At 32.7% G+C, this 17,769-nt stretch overlaps 1 protein-coding gene across 1 annotated transcript; it reads right to left on the reverse strand.

Moving 5' to 3' along the window:
• Positions 1 to 661: 661 nt before the first annotated feature.
• Positions 662 to 16,679, reverse strand: LOC127729358 (spliceosome RNA helicase DDX39B). The gene is made up of 10 exons (XM_052237133.1): positions 16,631 to 16,679; positions 10,972 to 11,208; positions 10,418 to 10,545; positions 9,542 to 9,818; positions 7,175 to 7,293; positions 5,436 to 5,567; positions 3,049 to 3,158; positions 2,540 to 2,684; positions 1,737 to 1,884; positions 662 to 1,036 (listed from the first exon to the last, which is right to left on the reverse strand). The coding sequence occupies exons 2-10, from the start codon at positions 11,171 to 11,173 to the stop codon at positions 1,023 to 1,025; spliced, it is 1,275 nt and encodes a 424-aa protein (XP_052093093.1). The 5' UTR covers positions 11,174 to 11,208; positions 16,631 to 16,679; the 3' UTR covers positions 662 to 1,022.
• Between the last annotated feature and the right edge of the window lie 1,090 nt (positions 16,680 to 17,769).

Consider the following 17,769-nt stretch of genomic DNA (forward strand, 5'->3'; position numbering starts at 1 on the left):
TGAGAGAACGGAAACGAAAAATTCAGCAATTTTTATTATTTGTACAGGGGGATAACTCTAGAAGGGTTAAAGTGACTCCACCAAAATTCAAACTTGACCTGTGTTTTGTGGTTATAAGCATTGTGTATAAGTTTCATAACATTTGGTTGAGGCAGACTAAATTTAGAAAAAGGAAACCAACTTTAGGACGTACAGACGGACAAGGGTAAAACTTAATGTCCCCTCCGCTACAGCGGGGGCATAATAATCTGCTATAAAGATTTTTCTAATCAGTATAAACATTTCTTTTAGCCATGGCATAGTATCAGTGGGAGCCAAGTTGTTTGAAGTAAACTTGAGACATCAGATGACCAAAGAATTATTTCTAGCGTACAATTGGAAAATTTCAACAAAATGAGGTCTATTTTAACTAGTCCTTAGAAGGCAAAAGACGGAAAATTCTCAACTTACAATTTTTTTTCATCTTAGTGAAAATAATGTATCATGACCACCTGTTATCCACATTGACTATCAGTTCATCTTCACTGCCAGTGGATGGAAAAAGAAAAAAATTCTTTTATTTGCTGTGTTTGCAACTTTTTCATTGAACCAATATTTTGACAGCCAAAAATATATCATTATAGATGAAAAAAATAAAAGAAAAACTATTCAGACAATGTCATAATTTTCAAAAAATATTCTTTATTCCTGTCTGCAAATCTCAAACCCTAGAAATAATCAAAACTAAAACATCTGCAATTTTTTTCTTTTTTTTTATCAATTTACAGTATATGAATGAAGATGGTTTATTTACAATATAAATGATGTGATAAAAACATTGGACATGTTAACATCTGAAGTCTCTCATTATCTTTATGTACTTCATTCTTTATGACAAAAAACAATTTCATAAATGATCACAGTTTTGTTTAAATTGATTCACAAGAAAAAAGAGTTTTGTTCCCACATGATAAAGTCAACATAAAATGCCATTCCATGACGTGTCCATAATTCCTCCAAACATTATAAAGATCACAGTTTGTTCATCTTCCTTCAACTGAAAAAGAAAGAAGAAAATATGATAAGTCTAATCCTCAGGTTATTAGCTTTTTTCAAACAAGGACTGATTTATGTTTAAATTTTCTTCTAGTGCCATCTTAGTTTAAATATTATAAGAAAACATGACCTAAGGTTGCAGAATACCATATTCTGGTTGTAACTTACAACACTTAATGCCATTATCACTTTAAAAAATCTGAACATGCCTTCCTTATCAGTTTGATTTTCTTTTTCTAAAGGTGCTTGCCAATGTTACTTTTTTTCTGCCAAGTAGATATGTACTACATATAGTGAACTTGATCCAATATATTTTTTAAAACAAATTACTTTTGCTAGCAATGTTTCCCCTTTCTTCAATCATAGCTTTATAAAGTGTTTCAATAGAATTTAATGTAGTGTCTGAGGCATACCATCATAGACCTCCAATTTTTTTTATGAACTAACCTGTAACATATCTTAATATTAGGTGCAATAAATGGAAATGTTCATTGTGTACAGTATCAAAATTTGTTTTTAAAAATAAAACAGGAAAAACAGAAGTTGGTTGGGCACTGGTAAAATTTGTTGAGAATAATGGGATGTCCTAAAATGCAAATTATGTTTAGTCTGATTACTGGTTCACAAGGAGTTTGGATACACAGATTTCACTTCTACAATTCCTTACAAAACTATATTATTGTAAAAGAAACAATGCTTACTGTAAGAAGATATATCAATCTCATCTGGCAGCTCTGTTATATTCACTTCAAATCTTTCTTGTACATCATTGAGAACTTTAACATCAGTTTCATCTGAGACAAATGTGATGGCCAAGCCTTTAGTACCAAATCTTCCTGCTCTGGCAACCTGAAATAAACAAACATTAATTCATATTTTTGGTGAACTAGAACTGAAAAATCAAGTGTGTTCATTGAAAATGTTTTCAATCTTACTAACCACACTCGTCTTGTGCAACTTCCACATTTCACACTAATTTTCATAAAATCCTTTGTTGGTCACTTTATGTAACTATAGCAACATGTCAACATGAAAGTAATGAACAAATGTAGATCAAAAGTAATTGTGAACAGTATTGTGCTTGAAACAAGAAACACAATAATTCAATTGTATGAACTAAGAAAACACTTCTTAAAAGAAGCCATACAAACTTGTGCAAAATCTGTTGCTATACACCACACAGCTCTCACCAAAGAAAAATACCCAGAAGACCAATCCAATTTGAGACAAATTTCTTCGATATTGTATACATGCAAGTTCAAATTTTGATACTTTGGCCCCAAACAATTCTGAAGGTGGAAGAGAAAGTACAAATCTGACTGACAAAGCCAAGCAGGAATTTTCATAAGTAAAACAAAGGGGGGAAAAAATCTTGCATGTTTGACATTTTTGGGATTGAGAAAACTAATTATATGTAAAATCATTGAAATTTTCTTCAATAATATGAGCCTTTTTTAATGTTGTGAATACACACAAATAAATGTATGTACAAGAACTTCCTTACTCTATGTAAATATGTGTCTGAATCTTCTGGCATGTCATAATTAAAGACAATATTGACTCTTTCTATATCCATTCCTCTACCAAACAGGTTCGTAGCAACCAAGATTCTTTTCTGGAAATCTTTGAATGACTGATACCTTGACAACCTATAAATATATAAATGTAAAATTATAAAAATAAAACAGCAAATCAAAACTTCTATAAATGGATTTTAAAGATCTAAAAAGAAGGAATGTTTTTACATTTCCAACTGTAAAACCATTTTCATTTTACTTTGTTGATTGTTGTTTAAAGCCCTTCAGATATGAACATGAAAATAACGATATAAAATCATATGGAAATAAAACTGAACTATAAATTATTAACTGCTGTTTTTGTGAGTGTTGGAAGAGGTAAAATTTAGCCTTTTGGAACATCAACATGCAACTACTTTAGTTTTAAATCTACAAAAAGGATCTTAAACATGCATGATGCATGGCAGTCTCCGTGCACATCACTCATTTTTCTTACCTTTCTTCTTGAGTCATAGCTCTGTGAATTGCTATAGCTGGAAAGTTCTGTTCTACCAACAGTTGGGCAAGGGCCATACAACGCTGCACAGACTTCACAAATATTATGACCTACAAAAAACATATAAATAAGTATTATTTTTGGAAGTTTAATACACAAGTTCATTACACTTCTGATTTTTTAAATAAAATAAAAATGTTGGTTTAATTAATTGTTCACTAGATCTCTACGGAGCCTGTGTTGCACACCTCTTTATGCAATATGTTAAAGTTATATTTCCCTAAATGAAGTCAATATATTGAATATGTAGTACAGAAACTAAGTGATCCTTGTGATGATGCAGACCAAGTCTGATCTAAATTAGAATATATTGTTATTTCTTTAATCAAACCATCTAGGCAGCTTGCTTTAAATCAACCATGTCAACTTAATCAAATATTTTTAAGTAATTACTTTGTCAAATTTCTGTCTGTAGTAATAGAATTCAAACTAGTTAGACAACAGAGGCATTCTCCCAAAATTTGGTAGTCAAAATTACTGCATGGAAAATCAAGTGTTTTATGTAGGTTGTTCAAGAAGCATTAACCAGATAAAAATCAAATTAATCACACTGGAAAATTTAATCTTATTTTAAATATATTTGATTATTTGTGTTGATGAAATTAAGATACATGTATATGTTCTGCAGTGGCAAAGCTATGAACAAGTCAATTTCCAACTCAAAATTTATAATTTTCCTATATAAAATGGGCAGCTTTTGAAAAGTTGTATAATTTGATGTATCCATTTAGAATAAGAAAAATAAATGGGGAATGTATCCATGGGACACAGATGATGCCCCTGCTGGCATATAACGTTATAAAGGGACATAGCTCAAGAAGGGTACAAGTGACGCTACCCAAATTTGTACGTGATCTGAGTTTTGTGGTAATAAGCATTGTGTATAAGTTTCATAACATTTGGTTGAGGCAAACTAAAGTCAGAGAACGGAAACGAAAAATTCAGCAACTTTCCCCATTTGTAAAGGAGCATAACTCTAGAAGGGTAAAAGTGACGCCACCAAAAATTAAAACTTGATCGGTGTTTTGTGGTATTAAGCATTGTGTACACAGTGATCGGGAAGGACGTGCGCCTTGCGCCAATTGCGCTTATCGACCAGAAATGGCGCATAGAGTGACAAATGTAAGCGCCCGCGTGGCGCAGGATATTTTTCACTTTGTTTTGAATTGTTGAGATATCGTCAAATGGATTTCCGATCGTATTTCGTGCCGCCATGTGTGAGTACACAACTGTGTAGTGTTTACTCCAATGATAGGAGCACCTATATATTTTTGGGACGTCTCGGGTGTTTTCCTATGGTAATAATAGCAACATGCGGTATGACTGATTACCCAAAAAACGTAATTAACCATCATTCATGATATAATTATTTATAGACAACTTTAAATTTGTAAAAATTGGCTAGTACAGGCGAGAATTCTTCTCTAATTATAATCTTTTAAGTAAGCTTGCTATTGTTTCGATTGAAAAATCCAAAAGCCTTTTTATGAATAGCATAGTATTTGTCTCCATAAAAGGGGCTTGACTGTCCTTGTCAATTTTTTTTGGTCTTTGGCTCGTTTTGACATTTTGTAAACATGCCTTCAGCGAATTGTTGTTGTGTCTTATCAATTAACGTTGCTCTCTACTGTTATTCTTGTCATCGTGATGAAGTAATAATAATACAAGTGCAGAGAAAATGCCAGAAACGTCCTCTAATACGGAACGTCTGGAATAAGTATGGTATCGACGAAGACCCAAATTTAATGTAAAAAAAAACATGAACATGAACAAGGAAACAGTACCAGTTTTAACATTGTAAATAAAGGTTATCGTAAATATTGCCCGGTTTGGAAGAAGTTATTGTATATTCATTGAAATTGAAATTACAAAATCACAGGAACAGTATCCATGATATTAATTAGAATCATACTTGTAAGTACAGTGAAATATACACTTTTTTTACTTTTTTTTTATATTGTAAACGAATGGCCCACTCATTTGACATCATGGCCCATTAATTCTAAAAATGGCCCATTGAATTTATTTTTGGGGGGCCCTGGGCCCATAGAGAAAAAATCCTTCCAGATCACTGTGTACAAGTTTCATAACATTTGGTTGAGGCAAACTAAAATTAAGAGAACGGAAACCAATTTTGGGACATACTGATGTACAGACAGACAGACAAGGGTAAAACTTAATGCCCCCTCCACTATGACAGGGGCATAAAAATTATACATAACAGTAAATACACAAAACAACTTTAAATACAATGATGCAGCATAAAATGTTAACCAATCATAATCAAATAATCTAAATTCATCTAAAAAATGGGTAAACAATCCAACCTGATTGAACTCTAAAACATCAAGCAATTCAAATAATTTTCTGTTCTTTTCATTATCCTTTAGTTTGACATAATGTTGCTGAAGACCATGGAGTGTTAACTTGGAATCATCGTCAACATAGACTTCCATCGGCTAAAAGTAACAATAGTAAAAACATACAAGCAAATCAATTATCATTAAGCCACATCAATCAGATTTATAGTTTTGGATTTTTTACTCAATTTTTTTTTAAATATAATTTTGCCACACTTTACAGAATCATTTTCTTTCATATCTTTTCAAAATCCAATAAACTAACAACTTAATTGATGAGGCTTGAAGAGAATTTTTTTCCAATTAAATTATTTTGAAACAAAAATAATGTCAACAGTTTCAATTTGTACAACATGTATAATGCTAGAAATAATCATTAATTGTAAACAAAAGTGGTGATCCATAAATTCAAACTAAAAATAAATTTGCTATAAAATCTGCTATTTCATTAATATCAAATGATGAAATATTGAACATGTTGCCAGCACCTTACTAATGCAGGCAATGTAAAAAAATCTATTAAATCTGAACGTGGAAAGCTCTTGTGCACAGGTAGTACTCCACATTAAAGTTGTCAATTGATTTCTCTGTAATGTCTTTCACTTCACACACAAATATTACTTTAAAATGTTTAGTTCAGTAAGTCCTGTATCAACAAGATACATTGTAATTTAATGTCACTAAAAGTTTGTATTCATATCTTCATCCAACGTTGCTCGCGATACAAGTTGTTCACTTCGGCGGATGAGACACACTTGCCCATCGCTTTCAGAGCTCAGGGAACTTGTGTGCCTCTAAAACATCCATGTTGACCGGACGCGCCCCTTAAAAAAAACATCAATCTTAAGACAACCTACCTAAAACCAGACCCCCAACTAGGCAGTTAGACAACAACTCTTCAAGACACCAGAGGTTCTTTTGCACCAAATTCAAGTCATCAAAACTAGACATCAACTATCCAACAAGTAAACCATAAATAATTTTGCACGACAACATTAATCCACAATTATCTTTTCATCAAGATGTGGTAAACTTTCCAATTATCTTGCCCAACCAAGCAATCTTTAAAAAAGAGCAACTCCACCAGTTATTTAAAAGCAAGAACTCACTGAAGACTTAAAGACATGTACTTAACCACCCTTCTATTTCCAAGGCAAACACAATTTCTTTTCAACTATCTGCAATTTTTTAACATGGAAGTAACTTCTTAATATATTTCTCAAAATTCAATAACTACCTGCAATAGACCAGTACTTGTACTTCCTAATACATTTTACAATTTCAACTTTAACAATTCAGTCTTCAGTCAAACCAGAAACAGGGTTATAACTTTTTAATTCTTTTTTTTTCTCTTTCCCATAGATTCTGCACTTAGAATAAAATTTGAAATAAAATCCAAGCTGCTTAAATAAGAATTTTAAAAATATGAAATGCATTGCCACAATTATAATTTTGCTATCCTTTGAATATACTGGTAAATAACTGTAAAGTTTGAATTTCTGTAATGTTAATCAACTTGGTCTTGTTATTTATATCCTTCACAACAGGCATCATCTTCAGATTCAAAACGCAGATCTTGCACCAAGAACTTTCCAACGCAGATACAATAATATAAGTATTCAATCGGCTTTAACGATGAACATCAAAGAACGTAGTAGTCCTCAACCACAAAATCTCCTGCGTTTGAGGGGTAAACAGGTATTTACATCTTGCATAAATCTTTTGCAGACAGCTCTGATCTCTTTACTGAGGGTGGCACTAAACATCATCACTTGTTTCTCGTGTGGGGTTGCTCTGAAGATTTGCTGTACATCTGTTCTCATATCTGAAAACACAAGAAACTGGCATGTGTATAAATAAATCACAAACTGAAGAATTTAAAATCTGATTTGTAAGGTCTTCATACACATTATGTCAGTGGAAGTTTTACCAAGTTTTGTGTGTGTATACTTTTTAAGTTATATTTGCAGTCTGGGTTATACATAAACTATCATCAATTGCTGGGACAGTAGAAAGTCAGATTGTGGCACCAAAAAGCTGCAATGCAATAATGCAAGTGAATTTAAATTTTATTGGCCTATCAGAATATGTTTATTATATTGCCAATATTTAAAGTATGCCAATCAGATCTCTTTATTCTTATAGCCAATTTATGAATTAGAATTTTTATTGCTCGTCACAACACTTTCAACTAGATATCATTGAGATGGGAGCCATCTCTGTGGGCCCCGCTGTGAATAATGTGTGGTAAAAAATTTGTATCTTTATCATTGGACATGGGGTTGTCAAAAGAAACCAAAGTTTTTGACCTTGACCTTTGACCTAGGAAGTTGTACATAAATTATGACACACCCTCTGGTGTTGGTTTATATACATATCAAGTATAAACTTTGAAATCATAACGGTTCTCAAGATATAGAGCGGACACAATCTTTACCATAGGACATGGGGTTACCTAAAACCAAGGTTTTTGACCTTGACCTTTGACCTAGGAAATTGAACATACATTATGACACACCCTCTAGTGTTGGTTAATATACATGTCAAGTATAAACTTTGAAATCATAACGGTTCTCTAGATATAGAGCGGACACGATTTGTTACGGACGGACAGACTGATCATTATAGGGCGGCCGCCATTCGGCTGGGCCCTAATAAACTGCTTCGCTGAGCGCAGCTAGATACGCCCAGAGGTCCAACCCTGAACAGTTGGGGCAAAAATGGACACAATATTCAAGCTTGGTTCAGGTCTGAATTTGGATTGTAATTAAATACTTGACATATTATAGGTTTCTGAATAAATGTAGTCAAAGAACTTGAAATTGGTTATATGAATTGAATTTATATTCAATTAAAGATTTCTTGCTGTTGTGCAATACTTAGTAAATCTGTTGTCAGACTATAAACAAATAAAGTTCAATTAATTCTCAATGTCATATTAGAAATTTATAAAAATAAAAAGGGAGCTTACATCAATAGATATAAACAATTCACCAAAGTTTCATGAGAATTTGTGACAGCATTTTTGAGTTATTGTCTGAAAACTGGAAAATCACCCATTTTTTTAATCAATAAAACCCCATAACTCAGAAATGTAAATGTAAAATTTATAAAATTCTAAAGGGAGCTTCCATCAATACATACAAACAATTCACCAAAGTTTCATAAGAATTGCTGAAAGCATTTTTTAGTTTTTGTCCGAAAAACTGGAAAATTCCCCTTTTTTTAATGAATAAAACCCCTTAACTCGGAAACGTAAAATCTAAATTTTATAAAAAACGAAAGGGAGCTCACGTCAATAGATATAAACAATTCACCAAAGTTTTATGCAAATTGGTTAAAGCATTTTTGAGTTAATGTCCGACATGTTGACGACGGACAACAGTATACCATAATACGTCCCGTAAACGGGCATATAAAAACTGTGAAACAACATCTTGAGAGCATAGAATAGAAAATATGCACAATTTTTAAAAAGCAACCTCTCCAAAAATGTTTATATATGTTCTTATGCACATTCTTATCTGTATGGTGAGCTCAACCATTCTGATCATGAAAATGGATCAATATGGGAATAATAATGTAATATATGTTGCCATACATATAAAACTCAATTCTTATTAGGTTTTATCTAAGTTTGGCATAAATACTATTGTTTTTCCTTCAGTAAAACTACCAAATTATCTTCGGATAATGACTAGAACTGTAAGTGAACTCACAATTTTAACATTGTGGGATAAACTTCTTTTAGTCAGGCTTCAGTTCAATTTCCTCAACTGCTATAATATATATCAACTTGGGTAAAAGATATAGGTGTTCAATCAATTATTTATAAATACTGTAAATTCAGAAATTATTGCGATGTTTTTATTATTGCGAAAAATGCGACAGGGTCATAATCGCAATAATTTAAACTCGCATTTTGAAATTTTTTATATGAATTAAACAGGATTTTTCTCAATATCGCAAAAATTAAAATCGCATTTTAGTCTAAAATGGCAAAATCGCAATAATAAATGCACGCAATAATTTCTGAATTTACAGTAAGCTTTAGTAACTCCAGGAAAACCTACCAAGTTCAGCCAACATTTTATCACATTCATCTAGAATGAAATGTTTGACATGCTTCAGGACTAGAACCTTGCTGTTGAGAAGGGCAAGAATTCTACCAGGTGTTCCTACAACAATATGTGGACAATTTTTCTTCAAGACTTCTTCATCCTTCTTGACTGACATACCACCAAAGAATACGGCAATCTTAAAGTTGTTCATGTACTTGCTAAATCTTTCATACTCTTTGCTGATCTGGAAAGCCAGCTCTCTAGTATGTGCCATCACAAGTACAGAAACCTAAAATGGAACACAAAATCATTAGTCATGCAATTTCACCTTAAAAATGTTGTAGACCAAACCATTTAGCAAGTGATTTATCCCCCACCCCCCTGGACTTGATTAAGTTATTAATTCATTTTGCGAGTCAATCTGTGCCATAGTGAATTACAATATATAGCTTTTCAGGGAGCCAAAACTTAATATTCCTCTTTAATTTTATTATTAGAATTTCAATTATGAAATTCCAACCTTCACCCTTCAAAATATTGTTGTAAAATATTCTCACCAAATTCACGACTTATATTTGTACCCTGTAGTACAGGGAAGTAACAAATGATTCACAATAGTTTCATTTTATCCTTTTGATTCTACATTCCATACTCTATTTATCAACACAAACTCTGGTTTCAACACAACATAATCCTGTCTTATCATGCAAGCACCAACTACCAAAAAAAATCTGAATTTGCTACTGATAATACCAATATGAAACATTAGCTTCATAAATTTTGCAGCTGTGCACTTTTATTCATGGTTAAAGCTGATTAGTACAGCAAAAATTTTCAAACAATACTGCAGGTGCATTTTTTTAATTTTTACTCTTTAATTGTATTTACCTGACCATCAACTGGTTCTAGCTGTTGAAGTGTAGCAAGTACAAAGACTGCTGTTTTTCCCATACCAGATTTGGCCTGACACAGGACATCCATGGACAGAATGGCTTGTGGTATACATTCATGCTGTACTGGAAAACAAAATGGCAAAACATGTGCATATGTTAAAACTTAAAGCATGATTTGATTATTATAATATATCAATATATGAAGTTTGTGTCATGGGATACATACACCTTACAACATGGACAAATGTTCCAATTTAAGCTCTAGTCATTGTTGCAATGTACCTGTACAGATTTTCTGGTTTCTTAATCTTTTTATAAAGGCTTAAAATATGAAATTTATAAAGCATGGAATCCATATTCAAACAACAAGTGCATTCTTTTATCATTATTGCACCACTAGATTCTGATTTTTATACAAATTCATGTAAGGTGTCCATTTCCACAAGGAAATCAAGTCGCTTGACATTTCATCCCAGTCAGTTTTATACAATAATTTTTTTTCATTTTAACTCCAGAACTCTACCTTATACAACTTCAACTTGAAGTTACCTTCAGAAGGATGCTCAAAACCACAATCTACTATAGCTCTAAGTAATTCTGGTTTCAACAAAAAGTCTCTAAACCCTGAGCTGTGAATCGACACATATGTTCCCTTCACATCCTTCTTTGCAGTGGCATCTCCTGCTCCCTCATTGGTTGTTTCTTGTTCTTCCTCTTCGTAATCTAAAAGTTCTGCTTCATTGTCTGCCATTGTTTTATTAATAGTTCTTGTTAATTATTAACAACCTGTCAAATACAAACAAAATGTTGTTATTTTAGACTGTTACAGCAACCAAATACAGGGATAAAATCCTCATATAAACTCTTGGGATGAAGCTAAAAATCATGCATTAAAGACTATTTTTGTTTCCCAAACTGATTTTATTACATCAAGAATAAGCGAGTAATATTTGGACAACCAAAATCAAGTAAAAATAAACTTAAATTAAATAGAAATTTAAAAATCTCTCAGTAGTACTTTCTATAATTAAAGATTAAAAGCAGGCATCATTGACCACACTGACACATTCAATTATTTTCAGTAGTTCACATATATTACACTGCTTAACTGTTAAGTTAGTTTTGGCCTATCAGAGACATGTATTAGGTCAACTAAGTCCATCCTAAAAACTTGGTTTCCATCACCCAAACCTACATTGTACATCAAGTCTGTTGTTTTTTTTTTTTATTTAGTGTAAATATTTTTTGCAGGGATCTTCCCATGTCTGATGAAGATTTTCCAATATAGAATTTGCATCAATATACTTTGTTATCTTCAGAGGTCAAAATAGCTTATGCCTTTGTTTCATGTCATTCCCAATTTCCCTCCCATTTAACTTTGACAATATTGATATTTTCATACTTTGAATAGTGATGGATGCAAGACCAATTATTTTTTGCGTCATTTCATTTGATAAGAAAAGATCAACTTTATAAACTCTTTTACTGTCTCAGACTAATTTAATGATTAATGTAAACGTTGATTTGTTAATCATGTAAATCATATCAATAAAACCATGTATACATGTAATTAAAAATTGTCAATCCCCATATAGTAAAACAGGTCAAATTCAATACTTAAATCCTATATCGAAATTAGATATATATATTTTAAATAACATGCATGACATAGTAAGGATATTGGACACTTTTTCAGATACAAGTTGACTACGGTAAAAGTTTCCATTGCTAGAACTTTGCAGTTAACTTGCTTCAGCATTAAGGTTCATGTGGACCCTTTGGCTAAAATGGCTGAATTTTCACCTTAAAATTTACTCTGAGTACAGACAAATCGGAGTATCTGGAAATATTTTAAGGCATGCTCTACATAAATAAAATTCAAATACATTTTAAGTTTTAGAAAATAAATAAATGGGGAATGTTTCCATGGGACACAGATGATGCCCCCGCTTGCATATCATATAAAGTTATAAAGGGACATAACTGAAGAACGGTAAAAGTGACATTACCCAAATTTGTTATTGATCTGAGTTTTGTAGTAATAAGTATTGTGTATAAGTTTCATTACATTTGGTTGAGTCAAACTTAAGTTAGAGAATGGAAACGAAAAATTCAGCAATTTTTCCTTTTGTAAAGGGGATCAACTCTAGAACAGTAAAAGTGACACCAACAAAATTCAAAGTAGATCTGTGTTTTGTGGTAATAAGAATTGTGTATAAGTTTCATAACATTTGGTTGAGACTAACTTAAGTTAGAGAACGGAAACGAAAAATTCAGCAATTTTTCCATTTGTAAAGGGGCATTACTCTAGAACGGTTAAAGTGACGCCACCAAAATTCAATCTTGATCTGTGTTTTGTGGAAATAAGCATTTTGTATAAGTTTCATAACATTTGGTTGAGGCAAACTAAAGTTACAAAACGGAAACCAACTTTGGGATATACGGACAGACGGACAAGGGTAAAACTTAATGCCCCCCCCCTCCGCTACGACGGGGCATAAAGACTAAACTGGATTTTGCAGTACACTTTTTTTCATTCCTCCAGAAGGTGCCAAGATAAACAAAGTTGGGAAAGAGGTCTGAGAACTTCCCCACAGGTAATAATTGAAGTGAACTGTATTGATCAGGTCGGGGACAATTAAGGAAAAGTGGGATATTCCCTGTTTTCAGGGAACATCCCAGTTTTCTGGTGTTAAAAAAACCTAGTTTTACAGGGACTTCCTTTTTCTATTTCAATTTAAAGCATGAAATAAAGCGCATGTTTTAACTGCATCAGGAGTATTTGTAAATACTTAAAGAATTTCAGGAACAACAAAATATGAATAAGTGAATCCTTGTTTTTTTTTCTAAAACTCACATACAAATCTTTTGTTAAGGAGTCAATTGACCAAGCTGCATGCTCCAGGTGTAACTGACCATAACTGAATTATATTCACTTCTATTGAAAATTTCTATTCATTGAATTTAAATGGCCAAGTGATTAAGTTATCTTTATGTCATCTCATAATTGATTATCAAGGTATGAATTGGTGAACAAAAGAATTGTTTTGTTGTGAGTTGAGCATCAAATTAGACTTGAAATTAGCTGGATTTTTGAACTAATAAAAACACTTGCTATCATAAAGCATTGTTATCACATGTAGAAGTTGCGCTTTAGTAGATTTCATACCATAAATTGAATAGGAAATAAAATGCTCCGCTGGGGCGCAGCTTGATACGACCGCAGAGGTCGAACCCTGAACAGTTGGGGGCAAGTATGGACACAACATTCAAGCTTGATACAGCACTGAATTTGGATTGTAATTAAATATTTGACACAGCATAGGTTTCTGACACAGAATGAAAGTGGTCTAAGAACTTAAAAATTTTCAATTTACCTATTCATACATGTGATGGACTGTGAAACTCAGATCAGGAGATTGGGAAATTTTGGTCAGGAGATTAGGACTCAGATCAGGAGGTTTTTAATCGACATTAATTTTGTTGTAAATGTAACCGTGTGCTGTAAAAATGGTCTTTTAAAGTGTGTTTTCTTCAACTTTCCATCCAATTTATTATGTTTATAGTACCCTTGTACTTATAAAGTTTCTCCATCTTTATATTCTACATGTTCAATCTAACATTGTATTTTTCCAGTATGTTCTTTAAATTTTTTACTTCATATTCTATAAAACAATCATTGCAACCAGAACATTTGTTTAGCTATCTGCAAATAGTTTTTATTTTTTTTTTTTCTCTTGCAAATAGTTTTTATTTGCAAACTCAGAAAATCATTTTAACTGTAAAATTAGGGTCATAGTTATTATATAAATTTCAATTTAAGCCTTGAAAGGAAGTCTAGAATCCTCAAATAATTTTCAAATTATTATTTTTTTATTTGTCCTAAGACATTTAAAATCATTTAATAACCATCCTTTTATGATTATTTGTTCAATTTATATTTTATTTATATTCTTTTAAAAATTTTCATTATTAAAAGGAAAGTAACTTAAAACAGGATAAATCAAGGGAAGTAACCCAATAAATACACAGTTTTTGTTACACAACGGCAGTTAGCCTGAGGTAAAAATCGTTGATTACCTGTATGTTTGACACCCAAGCTGACAAGTGAAGCCATATAATTATGCATGTTAATTGATTTACAGGTAAAATATAACTTCAGGTAATGTCAGTTACACCAGATGCCTGAGATGATATGTTGGGCAGAAATTTTTCATTCATGAAAAATTTCATACACGGGATTTTTTCCTCTTCAACGGGAGGTCGGGAGGAGACCCCTGAAAACGGGATTATTGTACTCCCGTCGGGAGGTTCACATGTATGCCTATTCAAACCATATCATTATTATTTGCTTTTATATATAAATCAGAAATAACCAATTTAAAATGGAAAATGTTAAGAAAAAAAAGGAAAAAAAAATCCCCCCCCCCCAATTTTTTGAACCCCCTTATGATTCATCACCCCCAAACTCAATCCCAGCTTTCCCTTTGTGGTATGGTACCTTGCAGTACAATTTCAGAGAGATTCATACACTTGAACACAAGTTATTGTCTGGAAACTAGAAAAATGCTTGTTTTTTGGCCCCTTTTTGGCCCCAAATTCCTAAACGTTTAGGGCAATTACCCCCAAACTCAATTCCAGCTTTCCCTTTGTGATATGGAACCTTGCAGTACAATTTCATAAAGATCCATACACTTACACACAAGTTATTGTCATGAAACTAGAAAAATGCTTGTTTTTTGCCCCTTTTTGGCCCCTAATTCCTAAAATTTGGAGGAAATTACCCCAAAAATCAATCCCAGTATTCCCTTTGTGATATGGAACCTTGTAGTACAATTTCATAAAGATCCATACACTTACAAACAAGATATTGTCATGAAACTAGAAAAATGCTTGTTTTTTGCCCCTTTTTGGCCCCCAATTCCTAAAATTTGGAGGCAATTACCCCCAAAATCAATCCCAGCATTCCCTTTGTGATATGGAACCTTGTGGTACAATGTCAGAGAGATCCATACACTTACACACAAGTTATGTCTGGAAGTTACAAAAATGCTTATTTTTGGCCCCTAATTCCTTAACTGTTAGTACCATAACCCCCAAAATCAATCCCCACCTTCCTTTTGTGGTATTGAACCTTATGGTAAAATTTCATTGAGATCCATTCACTTAAACTAAAGTTAGAGTGCGAAAACTAATGTGTATTCGGACGACGACGCCAACGTCATACCAATATACGACCACAAAAATTTTTTTGCGGTTGTATAAAAAGAAGTCCCTATTTACTGGGGTTTTTTAACATTAGAAAACTAGGGTGTACCCTGAAAACAGGGAATACCCCCTTTTCCTGACTTGAGCCCAACCTGTTGATTGACAGGACAATAGATAACTGACAATAAAAGGCTATTTAAACTGTGTACCTGATTGGACCACATCTAGTGAAACTCAATTGTTAATTTTATTATCTACTGCAGGGATGAAAAAAAGTGCACAGCATTATTCATCATTAAACAACATTTGAATGTATTTAAATAAGTTGGTACGAGTTTACAATGGTATGAATTTACTGTGGTACGAGTTATCAGTGGTACGAGTTTGCATTGGTACGAATTTGTTTTTAGTGGTACGAGTTCACATCGGTACGAGTTTGCAATGGTACGAGATAACTATAATTCCACGGGAAGGCTTCACAGTAGTAGGACATATTTTCTTTCAATTGACCCTTTCAATTAATGTTGGTAGATAGTCAGGTGCCTGTGGTCTAATGTTGTATTTTTTCGTTCGTAGAATAGTCGTGTGCCGGTTTCCTTCAAACCGGCACACGACTATTCAAAGATTGCAAAAAATTGCACAACAAACCGGGTTTGTTGTGCAATTTTGAAGTAAATTTAAAGAAGGAAAAGGGAAATTTCTTTGACGCTTAAGCGACAAATAAATAAAGTTTTTTCATCATATGCAGTGTAAATGTTTAATTCATACAGCTATGTAATTTATAAGGTATGCATTTTCAAGTTTCCTTTAAAAAATGGCGTCTGTATTTGGGCCCAGTTTGGCAATACATTGTTGAGGGCGACATTTGCTTTGTCTTTCTAATAGATACGAGAAAAAAATATGAAATTATGGATTATATGACTGAAATGTGAATCTAAAATATACTGATGTATACACCAAAATGTGATTGTAAATGGATATTAACAACAACGAAATTTACCTTTACAGAAGATAGACGCCACAGGAAGTACGTTGTCTGTAAAAGAACCAATGGAAATGGTTGTTAAAAATAGAGCTTGTTTTGTACAGTTATCCGAATTGTATGCAAAACGAATAAATAACTCAACTTTACAACAAAGTTTTCTGTACGTTACGTTATAAATCGTTAACATTATCACACAATATAACACTTGCATTGTGGTTTGGTATACAAAGTATATCTATTTTCGATTCAGTGCCGATTGCCGAAGGAGTAAACTGAAATCAGTTTGGAAGGTGTGTGTGTGTGTGTGTGTGGGGGGGGGGGGGGGGGGGGGGGGGGGGGGACAAACTTCTTTTAAAACTGACAAGAAAAAACAACCGTTTATGATCTAGAAGTTTTCTTTTTTTATTTGCAATAAAACTAGTGTGCTCTTGGGGATGGGACTATCATTGCACGCCCAAGCATAAAAAAATGAAAATGTTACTGATGACAAGAGAAACATGGAGTGCTTAAACGTAAAAGAGATTAATGGATTAAAAATAACTAAGAAAGGAAAATTAGGGGACTCCTATGTATCTTTATTTTGTTCCCTTTCAATATACAGTTTACTTTTTACCTATCTATTACCTTATTTGTTTTTGAGAAAATAGGCGGCAAAACAGGAATTATCACGGTCATAAATAACATCTTATATTGCTGATAGTTTTGCTTTTTTAAACTGAGGGGCATTAGCTACGAGATATAAAAAAAATCATATTTTGTTCAATCATTAATGAAAGTGAAATAGTGAAACAATAATTCGCTTTTAGCAGCCAATTTGGTTCAATTTTGTCAAAATAAACTAAGTGCTGTTACACCACTGTCCCAGGTTAGGAGAGGTTTAATTTGTTTTGTTATAAATTATGCTGTTAGTTTTCTCAATTGAATTGTTTTATTTTTTTCATGTCGGGGCCTTTTATAGCCCGGCGACTATACGGTGTGGGGTTTTCTCATTGTTGAAGTCCGTACGGTTGCCTATTATTGCGTACATCCACTTTATTTGAACTTTGTTGGATAGTTGTCTCATTGGCAATCATACCTCATCTCCTTATTTTTATAAGAAACGATGGAATAATTCGACCTCATTAAATCCGTACTCATGCTGGGACTATTATACT

The sequence above is a fragment of the Mytilus californianus genome, unplaced genomic scaffold (genome assembly GCF_021869535.1).
Source record: "Mytilus californianus isolate M0D057914Y unplaced genomic scaffold, xbMytCali1.0.p SCAF_2, whole genome shotgun sequence".
Classification (NCBI taxonomy): domain Eukaryota; kingdom Metazoa; phylum Mollusca; class Bivalvia; order Mytilida; family Mytilidae; genus Mytilus; species Mytilus californianus.

Bases quoted from the DNA above. Each gene is read 5' to 3' on its own strand.
- LOC127729358 (XM_052237133.1), bottom strand. From the start codon at position 11,173: ATGGCAGACAATGAAGCAGAACTTTTAGATTACGAAGAGGAAGAACAA. The intron at 10,546-10,971 runs GTAACTTCAAGT...TTTGTTTTCCAG, and splicing joins TTTTGAGCATCCTTCTGAAG to TACAGCATGAATGTATACCA. The intron at 2,685-3,048 runs GTAAGAAAAATG...ATATATTTATAG, and splicing joins GCTATGACTCAAGAAGAAAG to GTTGTCAAGGTATCAGTCAT.